Below are 16,804 nucleotides of genomic sequence, written 5' to 3' on the forward strand. Positions count from 1 at the left end.
TGGGTTCAAGCACAAATTTCTGTTACATTGTATATGTTCATTGACTCTCCCTCAGTTGTTTAACAGTCTTACAGAATGCTACCATCCATCCCAGTTACAAAACATCCAATCCAAGGTAGCAGACCTTACCTAGCAGAGCCACAATGTTTGTTTCTTTTAGATCTCAGGATGTGGGAATTTTTGGAACAAACAAGCAGACAAAGTGGTAAAACAAATGTCCATCACCAGTTATGCATTCTAATTGATACCGTACTCACACTACAAACTAGTTATTCGAAATGGTAGTTTGCAACAATGGCAGAATCAGGAACGTCATAAGTTACGACAAATCAACCAAAAACTACAACCATGGAACAGTAGTCTAAGGTCTAAAAGACTAGAGGAAGTTATCTTAACTAGCTTGCAAATCGAACATACCCTGAATGTTACATGTGTTGTACTACACAAATGGTTATACCTTTTATGCTTTTTTTGTCTAAGGTTTAAAAGAGAACGTTAAATAGCGTCAGAAATTTACTTTCAGTATATAACTGCCTTACCATCCACACAGTTCTAGGAAATCGTAATGATTAACCATCTACACAATTCTAGGATTTTCTAGAACTGTGTGGATGGTACTTCTGCTATCTAAATCTGATAGATTTTTCTTGCTAAATAGAAGAATTGAATACAGTTAAGTAGAGTAAATTGAAATTAACTATGTAAGGATTACCTGCTTTTATTCAAAATTACTGAACACTGAAACTGGTCCAACTGAATCACATTTATGATTTTATCATAACCATTGTATTAGGTACGTTTTATCCAAAGCAGCTCTTGCACCAAAAATCTTTAACCAAACAAGCATGCTGTGAAGTGAATACAATTTCTGTTCATTTAATAGCCTCCATATGCATGAAGAGGGAGAAAACATTTACACAACCTTCAGATACTTACACTGGGAAATACTTGCAGCAAAAAGCATTTGCTCTTATTATACTTTCCTTCATTAGTATTACTTGTAATGGTTAAAGCATGCCTGTTTCTCTGAGTGATCTCTCCACAGAGAACCACTTAGAAAAACAATTTCGTACCCATGGTGTTGGAAAATTTTTGACATTTGTGAGAACAGCTGCTATCGAATTCTTATGAAGCTTTTCATAAATTAAAATTGTTGGTTAACTCGGCAAAAGTAAACAGATTTTAATGTCTCTCACATCAGTTTTATGAATGCCATACTGTAAACAATGATGCAGTCATCACGGAACCCAAAATTCAAGTAATAGACACGTTGATGCTGCTAGTATGTACTGTGACACACTGGTTAATCACAACTGAATAATGGTATGATTCATCTAATAAAACACTATTCATTGTCGGTGTTGATATATATATGTTTTGTAATTCTTTTAACCTATTTTACCCAATCATATTTTAACATAAAAATGTTTCATTTTTCACGGTGTTTTATAATTTATGATTAGTGTTTAATACGTCAGAAATTACTTTTGAAACATAAGTTTTTTTTTTTTTTTTTGCCATAGATGCCTCTACATTTTTTCCATGCAATTTTGAAATACCCTCTATACAGGTAGTTCTTGACTTTGAGTTAATTCGTTCCTAGCACGCACTTGTAAAGCGAAAACTTGTAAAGTGGGAATTAAATCCCATAGACAAAATGTTAAAATAGGGGTTACGTTCTCAACAGTGAAATTAGTTAGCTAATTAGTTTATGTTTAAACAATGATTGATTTATCCAAAGAAATTAAAAACGTAGTCTGTAAAATCAAGCAAATTATAATAATAAAGAAATTATTTATGACTTACGAATATTAAAGAATGGTTATTCTTCATGATTGATAAATGCACACTCGTTGATCACTCATTATTGGCTCAGCATTCGTTAGTTTGTTGCACAAGGAGTCGTCATCTTCAGAAATGTTTCAAGAGGCGTTTATTTCCAAGATAATTTTCTCTTTTCTTTATAAATTTCAATAGCATGCATAAGCATTTTTTAATGGAATGCACAAATTGCAAGTAGCATTAACATTAGTAGAGGCATAGGATGCAAGAAAGCAAGCTTATGCAGCATCAGCCAAAAAAAAAAAAAAAAAAATGCTCCCAATACACCCTCTCCATTTTTTCCAGATGCCTGTCCAGCTCAGCCTTAAATTTATTTAGGCTATCAACTTCCATAACAAAAGATGGAAGTCTGTTCCACCAATCAACTACCCACTGGCTAACTAACATGATTTGCACGGAGTAACAAGTTTACGAAGCTTAAAAAAGGAATGAATAGAAGATTCTGAAAATTTATTTGTTTTTTATATGCTTGAATATTTCAGTAAAGGGGAAACACATTTCACCCTAATAACATAAAAAACCACACTATTCCAGCTATTGGTATTTTGGCAAATGCAGTAACATTGAGTTTACTACCTGTTTATAATTGCTTGCAGTAGCAGAAAAGCCCAATAAACCGGAAAGTGCAAATTGTTTTTATTGTTTTATGGTTGTGACCTCCAGAAATGTGCTTTAGAAAAATATCACAAAGGCGTTCAAAATTAGTTCTTATAACAGAACATATGATAACAATGAAAGTGTAGTTTAATGATTTAAATTGGTAACTAATACAATTTGCACTATAAAAACGACCTTTTAGAGAGTTATATTGCAAAAATTTCAACTTTTGAGGTTGTGGAATGAATTATCAAACAATGTGTTATTGGGTTCACATTACGATATTTTCACGACACGATGGTGTCTCTGGAACGGATATCATAAAGCTGGGTACACTGTATTGTATAGCTATGCGCATGGTTTGAAATGCGGTATTTATGAATGTTTAACATTCATTTTTTGCAATTAATGTTCATATTTTCGATTTTGTTGATACTTGATACTTTGGGGAAAAAAAAAAAAAAAAAAACTCATAAACCCAGGAACTCGTAAAGCGAGAACTGCCTGTATATATAAGTTACTATATCCCTTGGATCTAGTATCCAGCAAATTTTTCTTGTGAACTGCTGAAAAAATAACTGAATACAATTTATTAATAATTGAATATTATTTTATTAATAACTGAATATAACTTTAAGTAATGTACTATATAAATTGTGGTACTGGAATTAGGCCATTATAATTTATATAAATAAATTTTAAAAAAATCCACGATTTGTGATTAATTTATGTAATTTTTTCTTAGGTAAATGGAATGATGGTTGTTGAGGTAGACCATTATGAAGCAGTGGATGTACTCAAGGCTGCTGGTGATAGTATAACACTTGTTGTGTTCCGTGGTGTGCAGAAGAATGAAGATGCACTTTTAGATGAAAGTTACGAGGCAAGTCACACACTCTCTCTCTCTCTCTCTCTCTCTCTCTCTCTCTCTCTCTCTCTCTCTCTCTCTCTCTCTCTCTCATATTATATTATTACATTATATTATTATATAATGCATATCTACCAAAAACAGAAGAAAATTCGTTCTTTATAATATCTTTATTCTTACAAACACGAGCCAAGGCTCGTATTTGTAAGAATAAAGATTTACCGGTAATTTATTCCAAGATAAACTTGACAAGAAACCCTGGCATTTAATTTCTACATCATACAGAAGTTAGTTATACACCATTGTCAATAGTCTCTACTCGCTATAATGCACATTATTTCTTGAGAAATTGCATGGCATATCCAATATAACAAAATAAAACATATACTAGAAGTTACTTTTGCATGCATGTTTTTGTTTTTTTTTTTTGCATGTGATATCTGATATTCCTTGTCATTTCTTGAGAAATAATGCATATTATGTTGTTTGAAGTCTTCACAATGGTGTACAACTGCATATGCTGTGGAAATTACATGTCAGGAGTTCTAGGAATGCGTTATTCCTAAATTATTTACATTTTAATTAGTGTCTGATCATCCTGACCTTTAGAACAAAATTGCTGACAAATCTTTATATATATATATATATAAACTGATGAGCCAAAACGTTATTACCATCCCTGCCTCCATGAGTGCATGCATCCCACAGTGCCTGTTAGTTTGTTAGTACAAAGCCTGTACAGTTGGGAAAAGGATGGACTTGGCTGAGTTAGAAGGATTTGGTAGGGGCCAGCATCTCAACAGCCTCAGGTATCAGCTGTTTAAGAGTGTAATGAAGGGTGGCAATAATGGTCTGAAGAGGGAGAAACCACCCAATGCCAGGATGGGGAGACTACAACCAGGGTGTATGGACTAATGTTTCAGAGCACACCATCAAGGAATTGTTCTTGCAGATAAAAAAAAAAAATGTTCTTGCAGATAAAAAAAAAAATGTTCTTGTTTATACTCCAGTGCAACCACCAAGTCAGTGGAATTTACAATAAATCATTAATACAAACATCTTATTTAGCAGTCACAGGCTTGAACCCTGGTCCACTCAATGAGCGATTGCACTTTTGCTCCCGACCACGCGGCTACGTCAGGCCTCGCTACAGAGTAGATAACCTGTGTGCATGCCCATGTTTTTCATCTTGTCCACAAGGATTATGTCCGGTATGTTATGCGGGATGGTCTTATCCGTTATTATGATGCGGTTCTAGTACAGCTTGTGGTTTCGGGTCTCTAGTACTGCCTGTGGTTCGTACTTGTAGTATGGTACACTTTCTTTGGTCAACTGATATTTCCTCTCTAGCTTCTGATGTATTATCCTGGCTACCTGGTCGTATCTATGAGTGTACTCAGTCTGAGTGATCACCTTGCACCCCGCGGTGATGTGTTGGATAGTTTCTGAGGCCAGATGGCATCGTCGACATGTGTCATCTGACATTCTGGGCTCCTTTGCAATGTATTTTCTATAGTTTCTGGTGTAACATTTCTGGAGTAACATCTCATTGTGGATAGTGCCGTGGGTGGAGAAAGGTGGTGTATAAACGTCGCCATCAGTCTCACATTGTATCAGCCAACTGGAGAGTGATAGTGGCACAAATCACAGCTGACTTCAATGAGGGAGGTGCCAGAAATGTCTTCACCAAGGCCATCTGGCGATCATTAGCCGCAGTAGGTAATGGGAGCCGCCAACACACTGAGTCCCATTGCTAACACCACGACACAGGACTGCGCCTCAACTGGGTGAAAGGACATTGGCACTGGACCTTGGATGATTGGAGATGGCTCTCTTGGTCCGATGAATTCATTTCCAGTTATGACATAATTATGAATATAATTATGCCATAAGAGGTATGCCATAATTATGAATGCATTCTTGGATTCAGGGGAGGTTCCTATGGACTGGAGATGTGCAAATGTATCTGCAATTCGAAAAGGGGATCAAAAGGCAACGTGAATAATTACAGACATGTTAGCTTGATGTTTTTTCCAGGGAAAATAATGTAATCACTGGTAAAAGAACTAATGTACAGTCATGCAATTCTACTGCAATCACAGCATGGATTTGTTAAGAGAAAATCTTATCTAACCAGTTTGATAGGTTACTGTGATGCAATGACCAAGGAAATGGATGCAAAAAATAATTTTGGCATTATATACTTGGATTTCAGGAGCTTCTTTGATACTGTCACACATAAGATTGCTGTATGAACTGGAGTAATGTGACATTAAGGGCAAGTTACTGCTGTGGATAAAGGGTCAGTTATATGGAAGAAGACAGAGTAGTTATCATTGGACACTGCTCTTTGTGAACTAATGTTATTAGTGGAATGCCCCCAGGGTTCAGTGCTGGGCCCATTGTTGTTTTGCATATCGATGAGGGTATATCAGACTTAATGTCTAACTTTGCAAATGATACAAATGTTAGCAAGATGGTCAAAGACAGTCATCAAGGTGAGCTTCTACAACAAGATCTGGGAAAATTAGGTCAATGGGCTGAGAAATGGTAGTTGAAGTTTAACATTGATAAATGCAAAGTACTGCATATGGGTAGCAGTAACCCCAGAGTAACTTATCATCTGTGTGGTACTCCACTCAGCGTAGTGGAGAATGATAAAAATCTGGTGGTAATTGTGCAGTCAGACATGAAATTCTCTGAACAGTGCAGACATGCTGTTAGGATAGCTCATGGGGGTCTTGTTAATGATGTACAGAAACTTTGCTAGTAAGGAAAAAAGAGGTCATTATCCCTTTGTATAAGGCTATGGTTAAGTCTGGCGGCATCACTTTTAGGAAGGATGTAGATCTGTTGGAACAAGTGCAGGGAAGGGCAACTAGCTTATGAAGGGAACAAAAGGGTGCTCTTACGTAGAAAGGCTTCAAGTCTGAAAATTGCAGCATCTTGAAACTAGACACCTTTTGGGAGTTCTGATTGAGGCGTTTAGAGCCTTGACTGGATTTAGTAAGCTGAATGTTAATGGCATCTTTCCACTTGTTGAGATTACACATATAAGGGGGCATAAATTCAAGTTGATGAAGGATAGATATGCTGAAGTTTGCCTTTAGCCAGCAGGTGGTTGATTATTGGAACAGGCTTCCATCTGTTGTTGTGGAAGTGGATGACCTGAATAAATTGAAGGAAGATTTAGGTCTACCTGACTTCTTGCTATTCCCAACTATTAAAAAAAAAAAAAAAAAAAAAAAAAAACCCCATCTCCACCAAAAGGGACATGTTTTGAGTCTGATGGAAATCCAGACTCAAACATAGGACACTAAAATTGCTATAGGCATTTCATAAGTGCTTCAGATTGTGGCAGAAGAGAATACAGAGCTGACCAAGTAAACTGCTTTAAAGGGCAAGTTCATTTTTAACTTGCTTATAAAGTAATTTCCTGTAACTTACCATACTTTATTTCATTTAGTTTATTTTCATTCACTGTGAATAACATATAACACAAATGGCTAATTCTGTAATATTCTTGTTATTTGTTGCATTTTTAATTAATGTTGACTAGAGATGCTGATTATCATTATTTGTATCTAATCAGGGAACACCTGTTGAGGCTCATATTCCGAATGAGGACATTCCAAAACATGAAGAGATTGTTCAACCATGTGCCAAAAGTTCTTATTCAGAACAAGAAGAAACAGAAAAAAAGATCGAGGAAACTTTAAAACCCTCAAATAGCAATCCTGACACACAGCATAATAAAATATTTATCAGTGATACAAATAGTAAATCTTTGAATAGTGATGCACCAAATTTATTTATAAAAGATCAGGTAAGGCATCTGCTCAATTTTTATTTTCCATATCAGAGTATGTATAATTTTATGTACTGTAATATGAAAAATTGTGCTTTAATTTTATTTAAAATTCAGTTTACTGAAGATGTTATCCTTGACATATTAATTTGTTATTGTTTAACCACCTTATAATATACTTAGTGGCCAGCAAAATATTCAAAATGCTATATCCACATGTATTTGTAAACTCAGTACCCTCCCTTCTGCTTTAGACAGCTGAAATTCATTGAGAATCTGAAAGATGCCCTGGGTGATGTTACTCCATGTCCTGAGTGTCATATGCTGAGGATGCAATTCACATGATAAAGGAGGCATAGGATGATCATATACACCGTATATATATATATATATATATATATATATATATATATATCAAATCAATATTAATAGATATCCTTGCAAAGTAAAATAACCAAACTATTTCTATCAAATTAATTATAGCAAGAACTGGTTAATGCCATCTATAAATGACTAGATAAAACATTACATCAGTCTTATTTATATATTGGTCTTATTTATACATGGGAACCTTTAATATAACTGCATCTTTTCTATCGCCTCTTAAAAATTATAATAAAATTCTTAGTGTCGCACGAATATTTACGCCAGAGGGCGCTTCGACTGTACGATTTACTGGAATTAATTATTCCTCTACACTTTACATGTCAGATCTGCGAGGGCGCTGACATCTATCTTTGGATATAAAGCTACACGTGCTCTGCAACGTTTTTTCTTGCATCGTCCTGGAGAGGTAAGGTTATTCTATGACCAACCGCTGTAGCACCATGCCAGCTATTAGGAACTAGCCTTTCCATTGTCCGCTTCTATTTGGTAATATTTTATCCATTCTATTATACTATTTCGCTGCATTTTACTTATGACATACCAGGATCCCTTACTAAAAGGGACGGGAAGTTACGCTCCCGGTATTATCCGACGTATACTTGCAATATAGCTTTTCCTTCACCTATAACTATTTTCTATCATATTCTCACTTTCTTACCTCATGATCTATTAGAGCAATTCGAGGGGGATTGAGGTACTATTGCTTTCCTTAAATCTTGTAGCCTTTCTCCTTACTTTTAGCGTTTGCTCCCTAGTCTGTTAAACAGGCAGATGATATCAGAAACTGATAGCTCGGTTAATTATGGGTGGACATATTGAAAGGGTTAGCCCTCGTCAACGTCCCTTTCAATGTATCCATTGCCTATAATTGACTGGTATATATATATAAATATTTTATGTTTTTTATTGTTGTACAGTGAAACTTCTCCTAACGGACACCTTGTTAACGGACATCTCTCTACAACAGACATTTTCAAATTCCCCAACTCACCTCCATTGGTTTTAACCTAGACAGAAGCTGCAAACACGTTAAGTGTTTGCAGCTTCTGTCTAGCGGACATTCTCTGTAACGGACGCGGACAGGCAATCTGCACTGTTTCGTTTAGATTTGCACATATTTTGATCTCCCCATAACGGACAGTGGGCGAGCTCACGGCCCTTTTTCTAGGAACGTTTCTTCCACGTATTGCCTCAATCGTGTGTTTATTTTCTATTTCCGATTCTCTGAATTTTATCAAGGTTTACATCGCGGTTCTAAACCCTTTTTCAAGAATTTTAAGGCACATGTAAAACTTCTGATCAATTCGGTGTGTGCGGGGAGGGGGGAATATGGTCGGCCTTTCGTCTTTTCAGTTTCAGTTTTGTTCAGTGTCGTGTGAAGTGCACAATGTCTTCTCGTAAACATTTAACTTTAAAAGATAGTCGAACTCATTAATGCGTATGATCGGCAATAAAATAGTGTTTGCAATCTCGCTGTAAAATTCAAAATCGGGAAGACGCAGGTAAGCGACATCCTAAAGAAAAAAAATAAACTGCTCAAACAATTTTGGCAACACGTAAATGATCAGGTTCAAAAATCATTCCCGAAAACTTTTGGACTTCAAATTTGTCGTGCACGTGCTAAAAAAATTCCCATTAATGGGCCTATTATTAGGGAAAAGGCTTTGGAGGTTGCGAAATCTATGGGAGTAAATGAGTTCTGTGGGATGGCTAGACAAGTTCAAAACTCGGCATAAAATTTCTTGGAAAACCGTAAGTGGTGATGGTGGATCTGTTGATACTGGGGTTGTAACAGAGTGGACCGTCAAATTGGAAGAGTTATGTCGTGATTTTGAAGCTAAGGATATTTACAACTGTGACGAAACAGGGTTGTTTTTTTAAAGCTTTTCCTGAAAACACAATGAGTCTAAAAAACGAAAATGCCAGGGCGGAAAAATTTCTAAGGAACGCTTGACTGTACTATTGTGTACAAATATGCTGGGAGACTTTGAACAACCTCTTGTTATAGGAAACCCACAAAATCCTCATTGTTTCAAGGGCATAAAGTTGAATCTTTTGGATGTTGACTGGAAGTCTAATAAAAAAGCGTGGATGACACGAGATATCATGAGCGAATGGATAAGTCACTTTAACCAAAACATGATTCGTCAAAACAGAAAAATTATTCTTTTCATGGATAATGCTGCATCTCACCCGCACATTGAATTTTCCAACATTCAAATCATTTTTCTGCCACCAAACACATCTGCAGAGTGTCAGCCCTTGGATTAAGGGATAATAAAAAATTTTAAACTTACTACAGAAAACGTGTTTTAAGACATCTCATTGCAAACATGAACGATGTAACATGTGCAAGTGACCTTGCAAAGAAAATCAGCATCCTAGATGCGATTCAATGGATTTCCTCTTCAGTAAACGCAATTAGAAAACAAACTGTCGTGAACTGTTTTGTAAAGTCTGGCTTCTCAAACGCAAAATTGTAGTTGTGAACAGCAATGTGGAGCACCAAGAAGAACAAGTACTTCAACATCTATTGATAATGTACGATACTTCAGCTACAAGTGACCCTGGCTACAAAGATATAGACTCAAACCTCAGTACAGAAGATGGTGCTCTAAATATCAATAACATTATCATCGATATTTTTCAAGAAGTTCCTCATGAGGATGAAGAAATGGAAGGAAGTCATTCTGTCGAAGAACATATTAACGACGAACCACCGATGAAAATAGAAGAAGCACTCATACAAATCAATCGTTTAAAAATGTTTTTCGCAGCTGAAGAAGATAGTGAAGGACTTTCGATGATTTCTTCACTCCAAACAAATGTTGAAAACAAAATTATCAGCCGGAAGAAGGTGCAGAAGAAAATAAGTGATTACTGTATGTATTTTTCTTAAGATAAAGTCATAATATGCATAGCACAATTGTATGTATATTATTTACAAAAATATTGTGCAAAATCTGTATATAATTTAATTTAATTTTACCTTAAACGTTTAACGATTTTTCTTTCTTTCTTTTTTTTTTTTCCTCCCTCAGACTTCTTGTTAGTGGACACTTCTCTCTAACGGACACATTTTCGTTCCCCGTGGCTGTCCGTTAAAGGGAAGTTTCACTGTATTTTACTTATTAATATCCTTTATTAGGTTTGGCCGTGTTGACCAGTTATAGCTATTACTGGGTTACAGCTAAGTACCTATCTAAAACTAAACACTTTATATTAAAGGCACTTATTCAATACCAATATATATATATATATATATATATATATATAGGGTTGTTAAATTTAAAGTATCCCTATGTAGAGGGCTTTGGAGTGAGTTCTAAGGCTCATACTGAAGAGAAATTTGGACAACAGGTACAATAAAGAATGCACTTGCTATTTATTGGAGGGGGGGGGAAGTTACAAATATGTCACTGTATGGTGCATAACTATCTTAGTTACAATTATGCAAATAACTTACGTTATTTGCATAATCGTAAGTTATTGCCACAGCGCCAATACTCAGTTCTACTGTACTGTATAAAAGCAAAGCAGTCTTTTCAAAATCATACAGTAGATGTTTGCCTGCACTACAGCAGCAATGCAAACAACCTTGCAGGAAAAGGTGCTATTAGTGAAGGTGTACTATCAGAACAGCAACGATGCAGCTGTGGCTATCAGAGAATTCCGGCATTAGAAGTGCATAAGGCGTGGACCTATGACTGTTTGTGCTGTCCGCAAAAAGATTGCAAAATTTGAAGTGACAGGACATCTTGATGTTCAACCAGGTAGAGGTTGAAAACGAGTGGACTCCTCTCATGTTGAAGATGTGGCTATGGCTGTCGTGGATTTATCAAGTCAATCTCCATGTGGTAGCATAAGTGTGCCAGCTGTTTCTTGTGAAGTGGACATGCTGTATTCCACTCTAAGGCTAGTAATGCATCAGGTGTTGTAGTACTATCCTTACAAGATGCACATGCTAAAGCATGGTGATGCAGATATTTGTTTCACATATGCACTTCAATTTCTGGTGTGAATGACAGTGTATACCACTTGGCCATAGAATATCCTTTGGAGTGATGAAGCCCACTTCTGCTTAAATGGACAAGTGAATACACACAACTGTTGCATTTGGGCAACAGAAAACCCTCCAATTATCCAAGATATCCCATTGCATTCTCCAAAAGTGACAGTGTGGTGTGGATTTATGGCCACATTCATGATTGGGCCATATTTTTTTGAACAGGTAACACCGACTGGACCTCTGCACCTGTTCCGTCACTGGACAGCGATATTATGAAATGTTGACAGATTTCGCAATACCAGAGCTGCAACAATGTGGGTGCCTTCAGGATACCATATTCATGCAAGATGGTGCACCATCCCACATCCACCATTGTGTCTAACAACACTTTACAGACAAACAGGTCATCAGCCATTGTTTCTAGACATCTTGGCCACTCCAATCACTGGACCTCGCCCCATGCGACTTCTGGTTGTGGGATTTTTTGAAGAACCAGGTTTATTGGGAAGGATGTTAAAATCTGCCAGTTCTGAAGGACAGCATTAGATGTCATGTGCTGGCTATTCCAGTTGACATGTTACATTCTGCTGTAAAAAATGCTTTTCTTCAAATGGAAACTGTTGTTGACCAAAATGGAGGACACATTAAACAATTGTAGTGCTGTTCAAGAGATTTGTATTGCCACAGCACCATATAGTGACAAATTTTGTAACTATTTCCCCCCCCCCCCCCCAATAAATGGTGAGTGTATTCTTTATTGTACCTGTTGTCCAAATTTCTCTTCAGTATGAGCCTTAGAACTCACTCCAGAGCCCTCTACATAGGGATATTTTAATTTTAACAACCCTGTATATATATATATATATATATATCAAAACTTCATCACATACATGCCATAATGAAACCTGAAGTATGTACTATATTGCTGTAATAGCAGCAGCAGCACCACCTTCAGTGGTGTGACAGTAAATCTTAATAAATATTTCAGAATATGTAAGATACCAGACTAGTTTAAGAAGAAAGAACATAAACTATACCATGTGGAGTAAGCAATAATTTATTGTCACTGATGATTTTCAAAATAATTGTATAATCTCATCCTCTGAGTGATTAGAGAATATTCAGTATTACACCCTGTCTTTTTGGACCTCCAAAGAATGTGGCAGTCTGTGTTTAGAGTTATATTAAAATTACTCTATGAGAAGCGAGGCTAAAAAATAAGGAATGTGAAACTCCAAGGGAGTAAGAGTCTTGGAAAATACAGAATTATGTAAAGGGTATAAGCCTTATATGAAACATTTGTGACCTTACAAATTAATGGGTGCTGCTCTTCGTGGACTAATGTTATTAGTGGAGTCCCACAGGGTTCAGTGTTAGGTCCACTGTTGTTTTGTATATTTATCAATGATATTGATGAAGGTATATCAGGCTTAGTGTCGGAGTTTGCGGATGATACAAAGGTTGGCAGGGTTGTTAATGACAGTAATGGCAGTGTGCTACTGCAACAGGATCTAGATAATTTGGGCAGATGGGCTAAGAAGTGGCAACTGAAGTTTAACCTTGACAAATGCAAAGTACTGCATATGGGTAGAAGTAACGCCAGAGAAACGTACCAACTGTATGGTACTACACTTAAGGTGGTAGAAAATGAAAAAGACCTGGGAGTAATTGTGCAGTCAGATATGAAGTTTTCTGAGAAATGCAGACAGGCTGCCAGGGCGGTTCATGGGGTTTTGTCAATGTTATATAGGAATTTTGCTAGCAGGGAGAAGGAAGTGATTGTCCCTCTGTATAAGGCAATGGTCAGGCCACGCATTGAGTACTGCGTACAGGTCTGGAGGCCTCATTTTAGGAAGGATGTAGATTTGCTTGAGCGTGTACCGAGTAGGGCAACAAGATTGGTGAGGGGAATGAAGGGATCCTCTTACCAAGAGTGGCTTAAGTTCTGCAAATTGCATTGGCTGGAGACTAGGCATCTGTGCGGTGATCTGATTGAGGTGTATAAGGCCTTGAATGGGTTGAGCACGCTGAATTCTGATGGGATCCTTCCACTTGTTCAGATTATGAACCTAAGGGGGCATAAATTCAAATTAAGAAAAAACAGGTGTAGAATAGATGTGCGGAAATTTGTCTTTAGCCAGCGGGTGGTTAATTACTGGAACAAACTTCCATCTGTCGTTGTGGAAGTTGATAGGTTAAATAAATTTAAGGAGGAACTGGACAGGCATTTGGAGGGAATGGTGTGATTTTTTTTTTTTTTTTTTTTTTATGGTTGATGCTGCATAAGCTCATACACTTGTTTTCTTGCATCACATGCATCTACTAACCTTCTGGTCCTTGTTGTAGGAAATACTTGAACAACAAGTATTATCTGTTTAACATTTTCAGCTTGTTGAAATCCCCCCCCCCCTTTGTTCACTTGTAATAGTTCAATAAACTTATTTCTCCTAAGTTGCCTCTGCACAACAGCAAATATTTTACGATCTGTTACTCATTGAGTTGGAAAATTTTCGCTGTATCTGCAAAATAGTAGCTGCAGAATTCTTATGAACCTCAACATAAATTAAAATCATTAATTAACCTTGGCAAATTTGTGCTATTCATATCAATTTAACAAATAAATGCCGTATTGTATACGGAAGCAGTTACCATGGAATATAAAACTCAAATAACAGACATGTTGACATTGCTAGTATGCTGTGCCATGCTGGTTATTCACAACTAAGTGAATGGTATGCTTCATGCACTAGAAAACAGAAATATCAGTAATACTAGTGCATATTAGTAATGGCAAATGATGCAAAAAACAAGCTTATGTACAGCTTCAGCCAAACAAAAAAAAAAAAAAAAAAAAAAAAAACCTTTCCATTTTAGCTATCTATCTCCTCCAAAAGTTTATCTAGTCCTTTAGTTTGTTCAAGCTATCCACTTCCACATCATTCTGCAACCATCCTTCCTCAATTCTGGGAAAAATGAAGAATCCCATCAGCTTGCTCCATTTGTACAAAGCCTTAGACTCCTCAGTAAGATTGCCTCACAGGTGCCTATCCTCGAGATGCTGCAATTTGCAGAACTTTAGCCTTTGTTCCCCTCACCAATCTCATTGCCCTTCTCTGTACTTGCTCTAGCTACATCCTACATCCTTCCTAAAATGTATGCAATACTCGAAGATGCAGCCTGACCATTGCCTTATAAGTGGAATAATCCTCCTTATCCCTGCTAGCAAAATTCCTCTATATCATTGACACCACCAAATACGGAGGATGCGGAAAGGTCAGGGAATGACCACCGCATATCCCGGAGGAATATGGCCTTAGTTGCTACTGCTCCTAAAAACCAAATAACAAACAATTACAAAATAACTTATCTCTCTAGTAGAGTTTCATGAACTTCTGGAACCGATTTTACTAAAGAATTCCTCGTGTAAATGTAGATGCAAAATTCTTATTCAGATTGTCAGCAGGATCATCAAAATTGAACCATTAACATCAAGTGAACCTACAAGTGGATATCAAAAAGTTCATACCCTTACCTAGAAATAATTGCCCTTTAAAGGATGAAACTTCGCAGGAACATTAATCCTCTTCTATGCACTCTCCATATATAGTAACACAATTCTCCCATCTATGGATCAGTTGTTTAATGCCTTGATCATAGAAATCTTTCCTTTTTGCCCGAGGCAAATCAAAACGGTGTCCATGCAATGGTTTCTTCATTTCTTGAAATAAGAAGTCTGATGGTGCTAGGCCAGGAGAAGAGGATTGGTGCTGCAGTAGTTTGAAGCCACACTGGGCAACAAAGTTGGTGGTGGCAGTGGCTGTGTGTGCTGGTGCATTGTCTTAACAGAAGACAGTCACCTTTGGTTAACATTCCACGCCTTTTCACCTACAAAGCATCATGTAACTTTTTCAAAAGATTTCTATAATATTCTCCAGTAAGTGTGAAACCACGAAGTAGTTAATCTGTCCCAAAACACAGACAACATCATCTTCTTTGTAGATGGAGTGGTCTTTGCCTTTTTTGGGAAGTGGGAAGAGGGTGTGCTTCCACTGCTTTGGTATGTGGAAGCACAGAGACTAAAGTATGATCTTGTATGATCCAGAAACTAAAGACATTGCTTTGACATGTCTTTAGTCTCTGGATCATACTGGTACACCCAGCATTTGTCACCAACCGATCAAAATAGTTGCAAACATCTGCATTACACAAATCCAACAATTGGCTAGAACAGTGGTTTTCAACCTTTTTTTTTAATAATGGCACCCTTAATTTATTTTATTTTGTGGCACCCTACTCAATTTCCTGCCTGTTAGATCCGATTCTCTCTCTCTCTCTCTCTCTCTCTCTCTGTATATATAATATTTAAAAAAATTGTTATATGTTAGTTATTACAATAATATAATTATAAGGATGTACCTTTTATAATGAGATGAATACTTGAATTTTTAAAAAATAAGTTTAAGTAACTTAAACCCAAATTTCGTGGCACCCTTGGAATGTTGTTGCAGCACCCCAGTTGAAAACCACTGGACTAGAACATTGCATTCGACAATGCTTCTGCGAAGGCATCAGCAATCTTGGAACCCATTGTGCGGAGACCTTAGTCAAGTGCAGATGGTCATGTAAAATGCTGTGGGCAGACCCATAACTAATTCCCACTGCATTTGCAATGTAAGAGTAGTAGTAGTAGTGGCATGTGATGCAAGAAAGCAAGTGTTATGAGCTTATGCAGCATCAGCCAAAAAAAAAAAAATCACACCCTTCCCTCCTAATGCCTGTCCAGTTTCTCTTTAAATTTATTTAACCTATCAACTTCCACAACGACAGATGGAAGTTTGTTCCAGCAATTAACCACCTGCTGGCTAAAGACAAATTTCCGCACATCTATTCTACCTCTGTCTTTTCTTAATTTGAATTTATGCCCCTTAGATTCGTAATCTGAACAAGTGGAAGGATCCCATCAGAATTCAGCGTGCTCAATCCATTCAAGGATTGAGCACACTGAATTGTCACACTCTCAACCTTTGCAACTGTCTCACTGTCTGTGTATGTTGATGGCCTCCCTTCTCTTGGCTCTACAAAGACACTTGTATGACCACACTGGAGCTCCCATTTCCACTTTTTTACAGTATCATAGGATGGACAATTCTGTCCATACACAACTTTCATTTCTTCGTCAATTTCCTGAGCTTTCTTGCCCTGCAAGTGCAGGAACTTGATCACTGCTCGATACTCCACTTTGTCAACCATAGTGTCTTTCCTCAGATTTCGGGCCCCACCTCTGGTGTATGAT

At 37.0% G+C, this 16,804-nt stretch overlaps 1 protein-coding gene across 7 annotated transcripts in view; it reads left to right on the forward strand.

Moving 5' to 3' along the window:
• The window catches only part of scrib (scribble planar cell polarity protein), a 1,177,936-nt gene that overhangs the window by 485,391 nt on the left and 675,741 nt on the right, over nucleotides 1-16,804 (forward strand). For all 7 annotated transcript variants that reach the window (XM_090386364.1, XM_090386369.1, XM_090386366.1 and 4 more), the window contains exons 19-20: nucleotides 3,185-3,322; nucleotides 6,900-7,133. In XM_090386364.1, the coding sequence (XP_090242490.1) occupies nucleotides 3,185-3,322; nucleotides 6,900-7,133 (372 nt within the window). The remainder of the gene's footprint in view (nucleotides 1-3,184; nucleotides 3,323-6,899; nucleotides 7,134-16,804) is intronic.

This window comes from Mastigoproctus giganteus, chromosome 12, assembly GCF_048544385.1.
Source record: "Mastigoproctus giganteus isolate SK-2022 chromosome 12, ASM4854438v1, whole genome shotgun sequence".
In the NCBI taxonomy this organism is placed as follows: domain Eukaryota; kingdom Metazoa; phylum Arthropoda; class Arachnida; order Uropygi; family Thelyphonidae; genus Mastigoproctus; species Mastigoproctus giganteus.